The following is a 20,280-nucleotide window of genomic DNA, read 5'->3' on the forward strand; positions in this document are numbered from 1 at the left end:
TTTTCAAATATTTTTACAGGTTTTTTTAAATAAAAAAGGAATAATAACGTGATAGAAGAATAGAACAAAATTTGTGTGGATTTCTCTACAGGAAAGAGCATTTACCTTCCTATAAAATGTATGACAGACACCCCTATTATTTCCTATATATAGTGGCTATCAGGGATATAATTGCCTTAAACTATGTATGCTTCCTAGGTGAGGGCATTTGTAGCAATACATAGGCTTTGTTAAGTTCTTTAGAAGAAAAGTGCTCTAAGAATGAAATGAATAAATTCAATTACATTTCAATAATAGAATCAGTTGCTTCAGTTTACTATCTTGATCTCTGCCAGATGTTTCAAGGGTTGTTATTCATGTTTGTTGTACAATTATGATAATTTACACTCTCCTATAGTCCTGGCATTACTTACCCTCATGTAAGTAAGGGAAATCAACCATAATATCAGGCTACATTTGGTACTTACTTATAAAACCTGTAAAAGAGAGCTAGTTTTGAAGAAACAGAATTTAACACTACAACATTTTATTTTTTTGTTTTGGTCTTTCAGTCTCAAAAACAGACAGATATTTAAGTTGATCAGTTACTACCAGTGTAGCATGGAAACCATTTCAATATGGTTGATCACATGCAGCTGTGTTCAATCTACAGGGTCTCCATAGAATGGCTGGTGATATGATTAGTTCCAAGATTAGTATTTGCAGAATTGCTGTGGAAGATGGAAGAGAACACATTCTAAAATATACCAAAATAATCCTCCTAATCCACATTTCCAAAGTAACTGATATGTAAAAACAGGTTCCAACAAACAGGCTATTATTTTACAATAGTAATGTAGTAATGATAAATGACTTAGAGAAAAGAGAATGGCCAACAATATGATAAAACTAGGGCTGTAACTATGAGAGGCCTCTATTCTGATCTTTTCCCATTTTTTTTAATATGCTAGTGTTTTAAATTGCCGTATGGAAAAAAAGTTAAGTTTATTATAAATATTATTGAAATCTAGCCATTAATTCCAGAGGATGCAATCCTCTCTGCTGATGAGCTATAACAAGAAAAGCCTGGGTTGATTGGTGTGTTCTTTTCTTTTCAGCTTTTGCAATTCAATTCTGTGGAACGTCTTGGTGCTGGAATTGCTGGAGTTGAAGACATCAAAGCACACCCTTTTTTTGCCACCATTGATTGGATCGAATTAGCTAAGTGAAAAACTGTACAAGTTGTCTATGCTTAGGCTGCAGATGTCTAACAGACAATGCTCTTGGCTTGCTGCCATCATGAAGACTTTAGGTGTTTCCAGACCAGGATGAATAAATTGGAAATTGGAATCCAAACACCAAATGAAATGTTTAAGCTTGATTGAGCAAAAGAAAGGTGTGGTTTACACTTGTATGGACTGACTTCAATTCTTCTTTTGAGCTGGGATCACGTGCAGCGCTAATTGTAGGGCATTACAAGTGGTTGCCATTGCATGCCATGTATTTCCTTACCCACATTTCAAATCATGGAAATCTGGATGGAAAAGTAGCCCTGTGACTGAAGTCATATCTAGCTCTGCTGTTAGTGGGGAATTATGCAAATAAGAATACACACCTTGTATTTTGTTTCATTTTAAACCAGTGGTTCTCAACCTGTGGGTTGCGACCCCTTTGGGGGTCGCCTTTCACAGGGGTCACCTAAGACCATCGGAAAACACATATTTCCGATGGTCTTAGGAACCGAGACATCACTATCCGTCTCCACACAGCTTTGAGCTTGGGGCCATTGCAGTGCCGGATTCATTTCCGTCGAGCATCTCCTAAGGGAGGCTGCACTGCTTCGCAGCCCTTTCCGCAGAGGAGGCTGAACTAAGCGCTGCCAGTGCTGTCAATCTCTTGGCTCTCTCTCTCTCTCTCTCTCTCCCTCTCCCTCCCTCCCTCCCTCCCTCTCCCTGCCTGGGCGCTTCTCCAACCAGGCTGGGCGGAGCCGGCGGAGCAGCCTTCCTGCCCCCCCTCCCCGGCCAGCTGGAGCCAGGCAGGTCAGAGACCTTCAGAAGTGAGGCAAGGACAGGCAAGGCATGCTGCGCTCCGGGCGCAGTGGGTGAGTGGGCGGCGTCGGTGCGCGCTTGGAGAGCCCTTAGGGTTGGGGGTCACCACGACATGAGGAACTGTATTAAAGGGTCGCGGCATTAGGAAGGTTGAGAACCACTGTTTTAAATGATGATGAGTTGTGGAATTTCTGTTGTACATTCCAATGTCTATTATCTATGCCAACTGAATATAGCCCCCTTTTTATACTTAGGTAGCCTTGGCAGAGTTGAATTTAAGTAGACTGGAGAACAGGGAGAAAAATAACTTAATAATAACATATGTTAAATAGAATATTATGGTGCTTCTGCAAAACTTGACATTTAATATGTCTAGTTTGGAGAGGGGTATGGCAGGAGAATGAAAGCTAGCATCATGCAATGTAATTCCAAAATGGTTAAGTGTCATATCTTAAAATGTAATCTAGCTATTGTTATTTTGTGCTTGTTGGTTGCAATGCAATGTTTGTTTTAAAGCACTAATTTTAACCTCAAGTTTTAAATCACTGCAAGATTAAAAAATCTCTCATCTAGATAATGATTGTTTTAGTAATTTAAATGGACTAAGAAAGTAGAATGCAGAAAAAAGTATGGCTGTATGGGTATAAGGAAAGCTAGCATTTATTGTATGGAAATTCATGCTTTCATATAGCTATTCTTTTTTCTTTTTTCTTTTGCTTACATGGAAAATGTTCAAGTTTGCAGAATTCCAGTTACATGTACATCTGTTTTTATTTGCTCGTGTGAATTCTGAAAATGTTTTATTTTCTCAATTTTACCATAACTTTGTTTCTTCATTTAGAAACAGTATATTATTTTATGTGTTTTACCATTGTGAATCCCTCCTAAGGAGGAGAGTCTACAAACAATTGCTCTGAGAAAATTTGGGAGTTTTATATTAAAGTGCACTATCAGAAAGATTATTTGGAAACCTTTCACAAGCACTGGTGCTTCACAATTGGAATTCCATTGTATGTGCCATGAACAGGCCCAACTGAAAAGGGATGGGTGAGATGTCTGCAAGGGAATGGCTGTGCTTTTCATGAATATTGTTTTTTAAACAGATTTGCCAAGAAGCTGTTTCAGAAGACTGCTGACTTCTGATAAAATTAAAACAATGGTGATTTGGCCATTGGTCCTTAATCTGTTGATAATTTTGTTAAATGGAAACACAGACTCCAAAAATTGAGGATAAGACAACCTAAAGTTAATATTTACTTAAAATAAAGACTCGTTCTTTTAAAAGGTCAATGTGTTAGTGCATGTAAAAATCTTCTGTAATAACTACTTTAGGATGGCTCATTAAGATATTAAGCTCTAAAAGCATATATTAAAATACCAGACAAATATGTGCCTTGTTACTTCCTTAAATTCATCCTAACACACTGGCGAGCCTTCCCTCTATTTGCATCTGAGGCTATGCCTTTCTCACTATTTATTGCTTATGAGCAGTCTACATGGCTCTGAAGTACTTCCCAGGGAGTTTAACATGGGTTACCCGCCAAGAAATTTGAGGAAGACTGCTGTTCCAGGATTACAGGAGGAGTAAAATTTTTACTCTTCAACTGTAGAAATGAAGAGATTTTTGCTTAAAATGAGGGCTAAGTCCCCCAAGTTTAAGAAGAGTTAAACCATTTCCAGAAATATTGATCAAGTTGGCAATTCCCTATGGGACATATAGCAAAAAGAATCAAATGATCTGAAAGTTATAAACACCAGTATTCTTTTATCTGTGCAAGTGTGCTGTAGAATACCAGGGTGCCTATAGGCTATTGTATAGTACAGACTCTTGTCTGTTTGTTCCTCTTAGTTTTATCTGGAGACCAAAGGGTAAATTTCTTTCGTAAAGAAATATTTAGGCTTTTTAGTAATTTCTGCTCTTCATCCTAGTTCACACTGGAAGTTAAGATTTTTACAGGCCATTCCCTATGTGCATCTGACAGGCTGCATCTGTTGGATGCTAGAACTGGTGCTACTATAAAGTGGAAAAAGGAAAAGACTTCATTGATCCAAAGGAAATCTGGAAGCTCTGTTTGGTTCCTTTTGAAATTATCCTGCTCCTGTTTTCCCCCACCTCCACCCCTTGTGATAAAAACACAAACCACGGGACTGTAATAACACTGTAGGCTGTAACCAGGTCACCAAAAGAATTACTATTATGGAGGGCTTTCTGATATTACATCATTCTCCAAAACTTTATTTGAACAAAACTCTTCCACTGCTACATAACAGGAACTCCCTCAGGTGAGCTGCAGCAACAACTTCCTGTGCTGAGAGGTGAGGAAATTTCTGAAGCTGAGAGAAATGCAGAGCTTCCTTCCAGCAGTGGCTATGTGGTGGTTTTGGAAGAGAAGAAAACTTCCAGTTGTGACCATGAACCTTTAGCCATTTTTTATTGTTAGAGTTTTGAGTCTTTCTAGGACAGTCTTCTCTCCAGCAGAATGTTGGGAATTGCAATCCCAAAGCAAGTAGAAGGAGTGGGCCATTGGTTTGCTCTTGCCTGGATTTCATCTAAATATTCATTTTAATATATATATTAAAATGCTAAAAATGCGAATCCTGGGCATTATGTTAACCAAATAAGAAAGAAAAACGAACACCAGGATATAATAAACCAGACTGTTTGATATAAACAAGCCTGTGGTTAAAAAGAGTCACTAAGCTTTTGTCAGGCCAAACTACCGATGTCATCAGAGTTGGAGTAAAAGGAGATCAGGAAGGCAGCTCCTATAACCTCCTGCCTCTGTGCCCGGCTCCTTGAGCGCGTCATTGAGCCGTTGATTGTACTGAGCAGAGTTCTGCATCAGGCAAACTGTCCTTGGCTCCGCTAGTTGTTTTACGATCCTCAAGTGCTCTTTTAGAGCATGTGCAAGCACTTGGAGGGTGGTTGTCAACCGGTCCCTGTGCCCAGTCTCCCTTCTTCCCAGGGCCATTATCCTTTCCCACCCCCAAGGCTGTTGTCATCTCCCCCGTAATTCCTCCGCCCCAGTCCTGCAAAAAGCAGCTGTTCCGGCATTCCTGCTCTGCACGTTCCCCCTCCCCCTCCTTCCAGATTGCCTCTGCCTGTCCGTCCCCGGCTTAGGGCCATTTGGTCCATCATCTCTGCCCATGGAGTCGTCGCCTCACCTGTAGAGCCATCTTCCCAGTTATGCAAGATGCTGTCCAATTGTTTCGGTCTCTGGTTTTTCCCTTTAACCAGGTCATCGTCCTCCTTAGGGATCGTGCCCATCTCATCTATCATTCTACCGCCCCAATCCTGTGAAGGAAGAGTTGAGTTGAGCGCCACGGTCTGCTGAGAAGACGTGCTCAAGGAGCCGGGCACAGAGGCAGGAGGTTATATGAGCTGCCTTCCTGATCTCCTTTTACTCCAACTCTGATGACGTCGGTAGTTTGGCCTGACGAAAGCTTAAGGACTCTTTTAGCCACAGGCTTGTTTGTTTGTGTGTATGTATGTGTGTGTGTGTGTGTATATATATATATATATATATATATATATATATATATATATATATATATATATATATATATATATATATATTTAAGAGTACTATACATGTCACTTCTGAATCAGATAGTTAATCATTTTTCCTCTCCCTCTAAAAAAAGAATAAATGAATGAAAACAAATGACTGAGACAGCAGAGGGGAGAATAGCACCATATCCAAAGATGTGCTATGTGTTGTCAGCAAACTGATGGCTGTTTGCTGATTCCTGAAACCTGCTCTGGAAGATGGGATACCCTTAGAACAAAGGGAGGGGAATATAGTAGGGTGAAAAGGGATGGAAGCTTCATTGCACAGACAGAAGTCCACTTCTTAGCATCAGATATTGCCCGATATCTGTCTTCATGGTGGTCTCAACTGGTAACTCACCGGTGGGATTTCTAAACAAAATTTCTAGAAACTAAAACTAAAGAGAATGATCTATTGGGAAAAGTTGATGGAGAGGGTAAGGTGTATAACTTAGTAAATTTTCATTATGATGTAAAATATTTGTAGTGTGATAACTTTAGTGGGATAATCTGAGGAAGTATTAATGTGAAGTGTATGCATAAAGTTTATTCCACAACCATCTGGAATTGGTGGTTTAAATTTGGAATTGAATCTTACAAATCTTTATCAGAAGCAATTTGCTTTTCATAATACAAGGTTGGGGAAATGTAGGCCTTTGGAGCTTATGCAACCCATGACCTACAGAATACAGAACAAAGAAGGGCATTTTAGAAGACCAACATCCTCCTCTCCTAGCCTCCTCAATTTCCCCTTGTCTTCAGAAGAAAGCAAGAATTATTCCAGGACTTTTCCACTTTGGTATTGGCAATGGAATAGAGGTAGTCTCATTCTTCTTTTGTAGAATGGCTATATTGAAGCCTTCTATCTGTGTGAAAAGGTAGATTGGAAATGCACAGAAATAGAGACTGTATCCCTAAAAATAACACTTACTGCATCATTCTTTTCTTTCACTGTGAAAAGGAAAATCTAATTTTCATATTTATTTTACTGAAGTATAAATGTTGTGATTTATCTCCCATAAAAATCAAAAGGACAATGTTAGTAGTGTACTTATTTTTACAAGTGAAAATAAAGCAAAATTTGTGCAAAACAGAGAGAGATCCATAGGTTCACAGAATGCCTATACCGTAGTAGAGGAATCTTTCCCAATGCTTTTCTATAAGAACTAAGCAAAACCCACCATAGAACTAAGACCACTCATATTAGTCAAGATGAAATTTCAATGATCTAAAACAAATTATATGTTTGAGTTTTGGGACTCAGTTGAGAGATGCCCCCAATTCCTAACCTTTAGTTAGTTAGTTAGTTCATTCATTCAATTTTTATAGCCACACATCTCAGTCAATGACTCTAGGTGACTTACTTTTTTGCGAAACTACTCAAAATCTTTGGAAGAAAAACCTAAGGACACAATCAAGAAAAAGAGAAGACTGAACAGGAATCTGTCACTGAATACTCATTAGCATTTGGAAGGGGAGAATGGAAAAATGCATGGTTTGAGGAAGACAGTGGGGTGCAGTATCTTATAAAAAGGGCCTGGATAGGATCCTTGAATAGCAGCACTGAATGTCATTGCACTCCCAACGTATATCTTTATAATTTTCTCTTCCAAGAAGGTAGGGTATAAGGGGAGAAGGGCTAATGGCAATGAAAGACTTTGTTGGGAAGCATGAAGAAAATGAGCATTCTGAGGGAGGATAAAAGAACCTGGAATACTTATGCAATGCCCCAATGTGTCAAGGTGAACTTCAATTTTTCATAAGAACAAATAACCTGAATCACTGTTTTACCAGCTGATAGTAGATACATTATCTTTTTATTATTCCTCATCCCATTGTTATATAGTGAAAACAGAACTGAAAATTTTAGTTCTTTAAAACAAGCCCTAAAATATCTGGGCTACAAAAATCCAGACAACCTGTACATGGCAGCAAAGATGTTTTCTATATCTTGTTACTGCTATCCAGTGTTCATAGTTTTGCAATCTCTATAGAGTAATCCTACTAAAAGTGAAGATCTAACCTAGTGAATACTCCAGTCAGGTAGAAAAATAACTTATAGTCAGAAAGGACTGTTGTTTCTGATGCCAGCAAATAGTATTTATTCCCTCCCACTGTCGAAAGAAAGGAGGAAGGAAGCCAGCCAGTCATATAGATGTAGGTATAGTTAATTATTTGCTGGAAGAGGATTCTAATCCTTTCTATCTGTATCACACACTGGATTCAAATCCCCTCACATCCCCATTAAAGAGGGGATTTCAATCCAGCGTATGATACAAATAGATCATAATAGCAGTCTGTAGACAGTCTATGGATATCTCCCACCTGGCAATTCTAAAGTGAGGCAGCTCCTTCCTTCCCCAGGCCCCATGTTGAATTTAAATCAAAGGTAATCTGGGCTGATTTTATTATAAGAAAACTATTTTCAATTACAGAATGGTAAACTCTTCTGAATGAACTGAGTCTGTGGTCACAACTGAGCCTTCTCTGGAGTCCCAAACCTTGGATCAGGCTGAAAAACTCTGCTTGAGGCCCTCATTTGAGTATGTGATTTTCCCAAGAAAGGCCACATGTGCTCCAGGATCCTTTGCCTAAGTGACTAGAATTAGGTCTGCAAGGCATGTTTGCAAATAACTCTCCAAACACATGATAAAGCATTTAAGAGGCAAAGAAAATCTGGAGGGCAACTACTGTCATAAAGTGGACCTGACCATCAAATTCATGTGCAAAAAGAGATGTAGACTAAACAAGAGCCAAAGGCATGGGAAGTATTACCAATTGCAATTTCTTGTAACTGTCGTGTCATTTGTTTTCTCAAGGACACTGAAGGGGAAGCTGAAGAAACAGCAACTTCCTCTTTGATAAGATTTATGATAGTGATTTAAGTAATAAAATGAGTACTTATTTGCTTTCGAAGCCCTCAGTGCCTTGTGAAAAGAAGTTCAAATATCAGTTGAATCCTGCTGTTTAGATGGAGCTGGTGGAGAATATTTAATCAGGAAATGCTTGTAATCTAAGTGAGAAACATTTTAGGCTCATTTTCTCACAAGTCTCAAGTATGTACATTTCCAAGAGAAGAAAGCAAGCAACAAAATCCAATACAACCTATCAATCTCAGAATCTGAAGTACACTAATACTTAACACCCTAAATCCTTTCACATAGGAGGAGGGGGGGGGGAACTCTGCTTCCCCAAAAAGCAGCTTTTCTTCCACCTCCTACAAATGCCCAAGATGATCACCTTCTCTGCTGCTTGGCAACAGATGGAAACCGTGGAAGAAGTTCAAAAGAGTGAAATGTATCTTGATGACACTTGGTATCAACTTGGTACACAGGATTAACTGGATGGACTAAAAGCAAACGTAACTAGGCTAAAAGCTTAGCCAAGCCTCAGTGCTGAGTATGTGTACTTTTGCAGAGAAAAACAATGGTATCTTTCCCCTTAGTTCAACTTTTAAATGTCCATGCCATGCAATGGCCACACAGCTTGGGAATTACGGGGAGTTAGACCTGCATGGACAGTCCGTAGTTAACCTGAGCTAATTTCTGGTTAACTTTTGAATGGGAGACTAGTAGGAACTCCTAAGACTGTAAAAAGTATAAACTAGACTGAGAATTCAAAAAGACCTTTCAGAGAAAGGCAATGACAAACCATTTCTGCACTATTGTTATGAACAAGACATCCATATGGCCACTAGTAGCTGAACTCATTTTGAGGGAGCCTTTCCTTTTGTACCCCAACATACCCAAGAGTTCTGAAAGTGGGAAAGAGGCCAAAGCCAGCTCTCTGGCAAATATTTTGGTAAGAAGATAAGCACCTGCAACCACAGAACTCAAAAAACAAATAAGTTTCGATACAAGACAGAATATAACCAGGGACTCTCTTCTGAAAGCCAGGAGGTTAAAACGAGGCTGAGAAGCACTGCATTATTTTGTGCAGTGCAAGAGGAAGTGTGCCCCTGTGTCCTTGCTGCTGGACAAGCAACTGATGCTGCAAAACAGAGGAGACAGAAACTTGTTTCAGAGGACCAGGTTCTGCTACCGGGTGACACTTAAGGCAGTGCTCCAGCTGTTGGGGACCACAGGCAAAAATTCTCCACTGACAGCTGTACCTCTGTCTTCTTGGCAAGCATAATGCCCAGTGAGAATTAAGGCGCTTCTGCTTGTGAGATGATATAGCCTTATATTGGGCATCCATTGTAAGATGCAGAGGAGGGACAATCACCCTGATTCTTTTGCAGCTGTAAACCCCAGATCCTGGGTTTGGCTGATCTGGGAAAAGCCCTTCTGGGGGAAATAAACCACATTGGCCAGCTGGCAAATGATCTGGCTAGGGAAGCTGAAAACTGAATTAGGGGAGGGCTGGCCAAGAAAACAACAGATGTCGTGATGGTCAGAGGCTCTTTCAAAAAACCGGCAATGCAAAACCTCTTTCTAATTTGACTGGGGGTTAATAAGCGGCGTATTTCTGAATAGTCTTGCCTTGGCACCATGCAAAATTCTGAGCAATTTTCTTCCCCAAATATGATGGAAAGGCAAATTAATTGAATTATAGGCGCTAATATGCAGAAAACTGTTTAGCTCATCATTTTATCCAGCAAGATTTCATAGAATAAGGGCAAAAAAGCTGCCCTTGTGAAAACCATTTATATTTCTGTTTCTCATTTATATTGCACTTGTAAATTATTGTATCCATTGCTTTATACTTCTTACCAGTACATTCCTGATCATATTATGTCTTCAAATATGTTCTATAACTAAATATTGCTGCCTCTCTGGGGGGGGGGGAGGAAAGACATCATCATGAAACTTTCTGCAGAGCCTCCAAATTACAATCAATGACAAGAAAAGAAGACTGAGATTTATTTGCCTATTCCTTTGAGTTTTGATTGTCACATGTTCTCTTTATAAGACGTGGCACTGAATCAGTTCTCCTTTTGAGGCTACATTTATTCCAGCCCAGAATGAAGCCATAACACCAACAGATTGGATTTTATACCGCAGTACCTTGGTTTGCTTAACCATGGTAGCTGAACAGCCCAACAATTGGGTTGACGCTTCACGATAAGCCATAGACAAAAAAAAAAAAAAAACGAAAACAAAAAACCCACTAAAACATCACTTAGAAGGAAGATGCTAAGATAGCTAAATTTTTCATTTTTCTACTTCTGCGAATGGAAATGTCAGAATGCCTGAGGTTTAGAGTATTTGGGCAGGAATCTATGCAGAAGTTGGTTCCCTAGGATCATAAGTGTTTGGCCACTTCCCTAGGAGTCAGATGGGGGACAATTGACTTATGCTTAACCTATCTATCAATGCAAATGTTTCAATTACTGGCCAAATACAGGGAAATGCTTCACCCCTAGAACGTCTGACTGCTCAGAGGAAGTCATTTATATTCCATGTAACCTCCAAAATAGTAAAATAAGAGACCAAAGCAATTCCTGAATGCGTTCAAAAAGTGGCTCTCCATGGACTAAACTGAAGAACTAAATTATTCATTTCAGATTTTTAATCAGCAGAGGCCCATTTTAATTTGTGAAGACAGTAATTACCCCCTTTCTATTTTATCCTCAAAATGACCTAGTGAGAGAGGTTTATTGGTCCACGGTCATCCAAGGTTCAATTAAAAAACCCCAACTTGGATAAATAAATAAATAAATAAATAAATAAATAAATAAATAAATAAATAAATAAATAAGGCTTTTGTTATTTTCTTTAAGCTGCATTGATGGCTCCTGATGAGCATAGATGGCATGGTATACAGAAGTGTGGAAGATTGCAGAAAAGGCTCTGCCTGGAGCACTTATATTCTACTATTTTAGCCATATTAGGGACTGGAGGAGCACTAATGTCACTCCTCTATCATGCAAAATGGTTGACATTCAACAAATACATTCACCATATCTGACCTGGTTAAAAATAACAGAGAAAAGCCACATAATCAACTTTACTTTAGAAGCCAATACTAAGGCAATTGTTATCTATTGCCAGGAAGTACAAATATGATAGCCATTAGAAAGAAATGCCTTTTCCTTGAAACAGGCAGTTATATTTATTTGGATGTAAACTCCACTAAGTTTAGATCCTTCACTGTATGTTTAGGATTTCATCCTGAAGACCACATAACAGACCCTGATGCCTGGTCCCCCCTTCTTGACAGAGCAATACTACCAGTAGAAGAGAATAAACATGGCCTCAACTTTGAAGACATGTAGTTTATGAAGATCAGCTGTGGTAAATGAATGTTTCTGATTTCTGAAGAGTTGCCAGTTTGGCCCTTTGTTTGTTTTTCATGGACACCGTTAGATGTTATAGACGAGGAAAGAAAAAATAGGGGGGGGGGGGCGTATAAGTCAGTCCCAGGGAGGTTGTCTTTAGATGATTTCTCCTTCTCACCTTTTTTATTTTCTTTCTTTGTCTTTTGTCTCCTTCAGCAGCCTGGATCAGAATCCCCAGCCAAACCAGGGAGAACAGGCTTGATATTCCAGATCCCAGATGCCAATATGTGGCGGCATCTGGTTCATTGGCAGGCATCACAGACAGTTGTGCTGGCTGCTTTTGAGCCTGTCATGTGGCTTATTTTGCTGTTAGGCACACTGATTCTTTGAGACTGTGGTCCCTGACTGAGGGAACAAAGAAAGGAAGGGGGCAGGGGGGAATGCATGTATTAAAGATGCAAGATACAAGCTCAGGTGATTGTTGTCGAATGCTTTACCTGTATTTGCTCTCCTGGATGTTTCAGCGTGATGTTTCTTTTGCAGCCTTCTCTTATTGTGCAATTACAGTTTTCGGGCGCCTTAAGGGATGGAACTCCTTGAAAGAAAAATACAGATGTTTTAAAAATCAGGAATAGAATTCTTTCCTTAGGGGGCAGATATACGTGGTTTCTACCAACTTGCTTTAGGAATGAGAAAAATCTACTGAATAACAACAACAGCAATAACAACAATATGATGGTGGTGGTGGTGATGATGATGATGATACAGACATAAAAGCAGCTTGTTCCTATTCAGAGAGGGATGAGATTGTGGTAACAGAGATAAATCTTTTGTTGGATGACATACACTTTTCCCTTGAAACAGTGGCATTTAAATTTCTATGACCCAGCTGGATCCAAAGAAGGTACTTATGAAAATTGGGGATGGGGTTTTATGGCACAAATCAGAAATGCCATAGCTTTAGGGGCTTTCTGATGGAAGGGGGGGGGGGTACTTTTCCTTTGCTTTGTTCAAGTCTTGGCTGCTTAAAGAGATGCTCTGAACAATAACATAGCAAGGACTACTGAGGGACACTTTTAAGGTTATTTGCAGGAAGCTAGGAAAGAGAAAATGAATTTATTTAACAGATTTTTGAGAGGGAAAGAGAGTTCTTACTCTATTACTGCCAAGCGTTGGATATTTGTTTACAGAATAAAAACAGTTTTACTCTTTATCCCTGCAGATTATATTACTGCTACTCCAGATTATATTCAGTAGTGCAGTATCAATAATAGATTCAAAAATCAGCGCACTTTTTTCAGAATATATTTATTCTTCCATCATTAATCCCCAGAAAAAAATAAATCTTCCGAGGTAGAACAGGGGCTGCCTGGTTAAGTTGCCCATAACATCAGAAGATTACTGAGTGGACAATGTCATTATAAATGCAATCACAAGAGGGCACCTGACTTAATTTTAGTTGAATGATATTAAAGATTTTCTGAATCTGTTCTGTTCGTATTAAAATAATATTCTTGTTCGCCATATCAATCACTTCCTCCTGTTTTAATATAATGTAGACTCCACAATCAACCCCACTAGGAATTGTAGTGGTGCCAACATATCTGCAGAGCATAAAGTTAGGAAAGTTGGATTAGTATCTGAGCCGTGGTGGCGCAGTGGTTAGAATGCAGTACTGCAAGCTACTTGTTCTGCCTGCCAGCTGCCTGCAATTTGGCAGTTCAATCCTCATCAACTCAAGGTTGTCTCAGCCTTCCATCCTTCCTAGGTCAGTAAAATGAGGAGCCAGATTGTTGGGGCCAATATGCTGACTCTGTAAAAACAGTTAGAGAGGGCTGTAAAGCACTGTGAAGTGGTATATAAGTCTAAATGCTATTGCTATCTCTGTCTAATGGCTTTCAAAGTTGGGAGTGAGAAAGCAAGGAAATTGGATTTAAATTTTATAAAAGAAAAAAAGCAATGAGCACAAATTTTTGAGCTGGACCTCCTGTTTATGATATACAAAATACATTAAACCTAACTGTTCATGGAGCATACGGAGATTAGTTGGCATAAACTGACATCCAAACAAATCCTTGGAGAATGGTTTTATATATTTATTTATGGAATAGAATAGAATAGAATAGAATAGAATAGAATAGAACAGAACAGAACAGAACAGAATAGAATAGAATAGAGCAAAGTGGAACAGAACAGAACAGAACAGAATAGAATAGAATAGAATAGAAATTCTTTATTGGCCAAGTGTGATCGGACACACCAGGAATTTGTCTCTGGTGCATAAGCTCACAGTGTACATATAAACAGCAAGTAATAGGTCATAGGTCATAACCAGAGTTACAATCATTAACCTTATGTAACAAACAACAATTGATAAATCATAAGAAATCTGTAGGAGAAGATAGCAGGAAAGATGAGAAGATGAGAAAAGATGAGAAATCAGACTGTGCTGTGGGAATTAAATGTTAATTTATTTGAGGTGGTAATATGCAACTGATATTACAAGGATTTGTGGGAGAAAGGGCAGAAAAATATTCTGCAGGAGACATCAGATTAGATGAATCAATGGCTCTACTGAACATAATTTAGCTTATTGACATTGGGAAGTAATGGGAAAGGATTCACCTAATTATTTAGCTCCTACTGTGCAAAGTTCTTATGGCATTTAATTGCTGTACTTAATTGTTTATGCTTGTGTGTGTGTGTGTGTCTATGTGTGTAGGGGTCTATGTAAAAGAGAAAGAGATTGAACACTGAGTCCACAGCAAACTTTCTTTGGAGTTTTCAAAACACAAATCAACTTTAACACTTGGCAGGCTCGGTACTGTCCATGTGAGATAAGCGTGCCAGAGTTCCACCCACTACAGTGCAGGGGTCCACGTGAGCCGTTTTGTCTGTTTTGGTTTAGGGGTTTTTTGGCACAGTGCATGGAATTTCTAGACTGTCTCGTGGCCATAATTCCAGGACTGGCTTGGTGACCTTCCCTACCAATTCAGAGCAGCATCAGTTGCAATGCAAGCAGACACTCTTTCTCCCTCTGTCACATTGTTGGCACAGTCCTTGGAAATGTAGTATCTAAAATTAAAGATTTGTATCCGTTTTGGAAAAATCAAACTGACCTTTCTCACTTAAATGAAGAGAGGGTGGTGATGAGGAAAGACTTGGCTCAGACCAGAGCAATTAGGAAAAATACAATTTGGAGCAGGCAGTACAGGGTAGTCTTACATGGTAGTCTTTTTCTGAATGCAAGTTAAGGTTCTAACTTCTTGAAACAAGCTGTTTATCAATCAAGTACATGCTGATCTTGCTTTTCTTTCAAGTCCAGAGCAACACAGAAAAACTCAATTTCATCCTTAATGCAGCTTTCTGAGATAGTTCAGCATGAGAGAAGAAATGAAAGAAAAGAAAGCCTTTACTGGACAGGCCAAAAGTCTCTTAGTTCATACAGTAGCCCCATAAAAATTCACACCCTAAATATGTCTACATCAGAGATATATCAACTCAGTGATGTCTGGTGATGTTCTAAATTGCTAACGTAAAGATATTCTGTAACTGAGGAGAAGAGAAATATTTATCCTGCCTGTTTTGTCCGTACCAAGCCCAATATTATAAACCTCCATCATCTTCTTGGTTTTGTTCGCTTTTTAAAAAATTGAATGATTCTTATTATTATAACCAAGCATGGAAATTGCTCAAGATGTCTTGATCATTCCCTTTAGCAACGTTTAGTTTTGAAATACTGTGTTTGAGTACTTGAGTATTGTGGCAATCAAATGTATGCATTATATTTGTTCCCCTCAACTTAGGTTGATTGATAGAAATATGCTGAATAAAACAGATCTGAAGCAGTGTTGGGAAACTGAAACCTTCTTGCTTACCTTGCTGGAATAGTTCTTCTTTCAATGATTTAGCAGAGTTTACCATGCCATCTCTGTTTCTTTTTTAAAATGTTATGTAAATTGGCTTGATTGCTAGTGGAAAGGCAGGATAACAATCTTATACATTCAATTTTAAAATATTAAAGGTCAAGGCTAGGTTACCAGAAAAGGTTGCAAAAATTCCAAATGCCAGTAAATAGCAGTAAAGAGTTAGAGCTATCTGTGCTACATGCTGCTATCTAGAGGACATTTGGATTTTTGCTGACCAAATATGGTAGTCCTGGTATATAACAATCTGATTGCCACGAGAGATAATGGAAAGATGACCCTAATATTCTAGAAGACTTTGTGCTGAAGTGGATGCCAGCTTTTCATAGGTCTCATTCTCTCAAATCAAATTATATTATACTTTATCCACTCTTTTTGGTTTGCTCATGATTTTCCTTTTCTGTTTTAGAAGCATAAACTTGTTTATGTCAATCAGACATAAAAGGGAAGCTTATGGTCATAAAATACACAGCACAAACCATTTACTATGCATTTAATTTGGAATTTATTGTTATCTTTGCTCCAGTAAGATGAAGGTGCTGAGGGTGGGTCTCAGGCAAGATGAAGCAGGAATTTCCCGCCTCTCATTCACTTCTGCTGGCTGGGTTCCAGTTACTGAGGAACATTGTAACTTTCCAGGAACTGAGCAGCACTGGACAGTGTTTGGATATTGTAGTTACAAGTGCCACATCGACATTTCAGAAATAAGGCAGATGTGTATCCAATACAGTATCTGTATTGGAAACAAAGTCCATAACTTTTTGTGTTAGAATTTGATTTTTTTTTAAAAAAGGAAGGACAATGCAACTTTCTATCTATCTGTTGTCTTCAAGGCAGCTACCCTAGGTGGTCTAGATTAAGTTATGGTAAATTCTTGCCTTAGGCCAGTGGAGTAATAGCCTTCAGATATAATGAAAACATTTACATATAGATGGCATCCTGAAATAGTAGACCTGTCCTTCCCCCCCCAAAAAGAGATGTATGTGTATTCCTTATTTGAGTTTAAGGATGGGGAAAGATCAATTGATTGAGCCAGCAAGTAGGTGGGTTGGCAAGAAATAGAGAAATTTCCTGACAGTTAGAACAATTAATCAGTGGAACAACCTGCCTCCAGAAGCTGTGAATGCTCCAACACTGGAAGTTTTTAAGAAGACATTGGACAGCGATTTGTCCGAAATGGTATAGGATTTCCTGCCTTAGCAGTGGGTTGGACTAGAAGACCTCCAAGGTCCCTTCCAACTTTTATTATTATGGATCATCGCACAGTCAGCCAGATGTTCAGACTGGATTTGGCATTTTGTCTACCTATCGAGTCCTTACCCAGGACCTGGGATAGGCAGATGTGGATGTTTGATGGTATACAGATATCGTCGCAGGATGGAAGCAGTTCCTAGTAAGGCCGCCTTTTGCAATTGACTAATAGCGAATTTGTCAATGCCAATAGTGTTCAAGTGGTGCTCCAGTTGTTTTGGGATTGCACCCAAGGAGCCTATTACTATTGGTACTACCCTTGCTTGCTTTTGACAGTCTTTCTATTTCTATTTGTTATTATTATTATTATTACTACTACTACTATTATTATTATTATTATTATTATTATTATTATTATTGTTGATGATGATCCTTTCTCCCACCCTGGTGCATATCACATCCTTACTGGCAGTCAAAGCAGGTGAAGAAAGAAGAGCAACCCTCCAGGTTTAGAAGGCTGACTTATGAGAGCTTGGCTTCCTCAAAAAAGGGAGAGTATTCTCTTTGTAGGTGATTCCCAGGAAGGAAAAAAAGAAGTGTGTATGTGTGTGTGCACATTTGTGTGGTGAGTGGATTTTAGGATTTAATGGAGTTCCAGGATTAATGGATATCATTCACAAGAAATGATTTATGAAACTGAGATTTTACCTGTATTTGAAATTTATAAACAATTACAAAGAACACAAGACTTTTAAGTTAATGATTGGGTCATGCATCATGTGAAGCCGGAAGCTTATCTGGTTCTGTCCCAAGACTCAGGGCCAACTTTGATCTCAGCACTGGCATCTTTGGAGGAGGGGTGGAGATCAGGGGAGCAAGCATGGAACTACTGATAAATGCAACATGACACTGTGATTGAAATGAAGCAAATCACTGTTATCCAGATGCCAGGCTCCTTTACATAATGACCTCATTGTTGACAGTTTGGTGCCAATGAGCCTTTTTAAGGACAGTCATAGTTCTGAGATACTCTGCTAGTCTTGTAGGCAATTCTGTGCTGGATAAAGGACCTTCCATAAAGCACGTTCTGTCATATTCAGTCATATACTGCAGAGCAAGTACGATCTGGTTCACACTTTCCGCTAAAAGCATAATATGTTTTTTCTTGCTTGTGCCTGTCTTGTATGTGACTTCCTGCCACATTCAATTCAAACATTGAATGTGTATCTACTGTATGATGGTGGTGGTGGTGGTGGTAGTGATGATGGTGGGGTGGTGGGTTAGATAACAAATTCAAGAGCGCAAGTGTGATGTTAAAAGGGGGTAGATTTCAATCTGGGCCCAGGCAATATATCTTCTATAAGAGTTCAAAGGCAGCATTGTGCTTGTCTCTGGACAAAAAGATTTTAGAAAAGCTATTGTAAAATATCATGAAATCTGTGCAAAAGAAAACTTTATGACTTTATTTTATGATTAGTAAATTAGATTAGTATTAGTAGGATTAAGATTTGATTAGTAAAAAGATTGCCTTTTCATAAGTGGATAAACATGTATTTTGAAATCAATCCTTAAAAGCCAGAATGATACTTTCCCAATTACTCAATTGGAAATTCCAATTACTCAGTTCTTAACAATTCTCCACACTCCATATATCCAGAGTTCCTCAAAAACAATCAAATCCCACATTTTTAGAATGTAATTCAGCATATCTAACAATAAGAGTTTCCCTCTTAAATCTATTTATATATATTAAAATATTGTTGCAAAAGAATGCTAATCACTCACAAAAGCAAATCATATCATTCAATCAGTCCTCACGTTTTGTTACATTGTTACATTTGCTAGCAGAGAAAATCTGATATCCAGCTTTTCAATTTTCATTGTTTGGGTTACCTAAGAAACTTGAAATAGAATCTTCTGATGAATCAATTTCAGTCATAAGTCTGATAAGATCAATCTAACATTTTTAAGCCTTGCAACCCTTGAGTTCTCATTGTCAGACATTCCAGTTCTTTAATCTTTACATCATAAAAATAAGCGATTATAACTTTAAAAATATTGTTTAATTTTTGATTGTTTTTGTTTCAGAAATGTACACCGTCAGAAGAAAAAGCATCTTGGATTTCTCTGAGGCAGTTAAAGCACAGTCCATATTGAGCTGTCAGGTCTTGCTTCAGTGAATGATATTGCCAGCTTTGTGAATTAAGTCAAAAGAAATCCTTAAAATAATCATTACAAAATAATTGACATAAAATAATTATTTCAGATCCAGCTTATACTTTCTAATAGAATGTTTTGCCATCTACCTTTAAAATTGAAGTATTTTGTAAAGTTAAATAGGAGCTTCTTCTCCTTCTGGAGGATGTTCCATCTTATCCCTGGTTATCTTTACCCCTTTTCTAGGCAGGTGGATTCAGTTCCAGGTATGACTGGACTGCTGGCATCATTTTCTTTATTTCTGAAAAATAAAAGGGCCCAGTTTCCATGAGTTCTATGGGCACTCTGGTGTCCCCATACTGAATGTTAAATTGAGCCTCTCCTCTCCTCTCCTCTCCTCTCCTCTCCTCTCCTCTCCTCTCCTCTCCTCTCCTCTCCTCTCCTCTCCTCTCCTCTCCTCTCCTCTCCTCTCCTCTTTGCTTGATGATAAATATTTTTTTCTTCCTTTTCCTTCTGATGACTCAAAAGTTTAGAGGTTTTCTGTTATGAAGGAGCCAGTGACCCGAAGCAAGGTCGCTGGCAATGCAGAAAAATCAAAATAATGAAGAATAATAACAGAATTCTCATTGCTGTTAGCAGCAGAAAGCTAGTGATCCAGTCAAGAAAAATGTCAGGTGCTTTTCCCACCTATCAACTGCTCAACCTGATCAGCTGACCAATAAGATGAGCTTACTATCTCCCAGCTGCAATGATAGCAATCAACAATCTATTCCCAGAGGACCAGCAGAAAAGGCTGATTAGCTGACTGGTGGGAAAAACACCTGATTATCTTCCCCATCACCACCTCTGGGAATAGTGGTGGCCTTTTCTGTGGCTTCTGACCTGTCTGCAGCCCAGAGGTCAACGCTTACGCCTTGTATCATAAATTCTCAGAAACCCTGGGCAGTTTATAAGCAAAACAAGCCCCACAGGGAAAAAAAGAGAGAGTAAAATATTGCAACAGTAAACACAAGGAAAAAAGATGACAGAAACCAGGCAACAATGAGAAGCAGGCCCACACTATCCAGAAAGGGGGTAGGGTTCAGTTGCCCTTGCCAAAGGTTTGATTGAAAAAAAAATAAGTCTACAAGGCCCTCTAAAAAACCAGCAGGGTGGGAACCATCCACATCATGGGGGCAACTTCATTCCAGAGGGCAAGCAATGAGAAAA

At 38.8% G+C, this 20,280-nt stretch overlaps 1 protein-coding gene across 8 annotated transcripts in view; it reads left to right on the forward strand.

Moving 5' to 3' along the window:
* Positions 1-3,415, forward strand: part of RPS6KC1 (ribosomal protein S6 kinase C1) — a 95,027-nt gene extending 91,612 nt beyond the window's left edge. For 6 of the 8 annotated variants that reach the window (XM_039359606.1, XM_039359608.1, XM_039359610.1 and 3 more), the window contains one exon: positions 1,098-3,415. Coding sequence is in view for 2 of the 8 variants with exons in the window: in XM_039359607.1 (XP_039215541.1) it covers positions 1,098-1,208 (111 nt within the window). In the remaining 6 variants the exon portion in view is untranslated. The remainder of the gene's footprint in view (positions 1-1,097) is intronic. The other 2 variants (XR_005558668.1, XR_005558669.1) reach the window with 2 other exon arrangements.
* Positions 3,416-20,280: the final 16,865 nt, after the last annotated feature.

The sequence above is a fragment of the Crotalus tigris genome, unplaced genomic scaffold (genome assembly GCF_016545835.1).
Source record: "Crotalus tigris isolate CLP2741 ecotype Arizona unplaced genomic scaffold, ASM1654583v1 scf7180000019097.2288821080:1192077, whole genome shotgun sequence".
In the NCBI taxonomy this organism is placed as follows: Eukaryota; Metazoa; Chordata; class Lepidosauria; order Squamata; family Viperidae; genus Crotalus; species Crotalus tigris.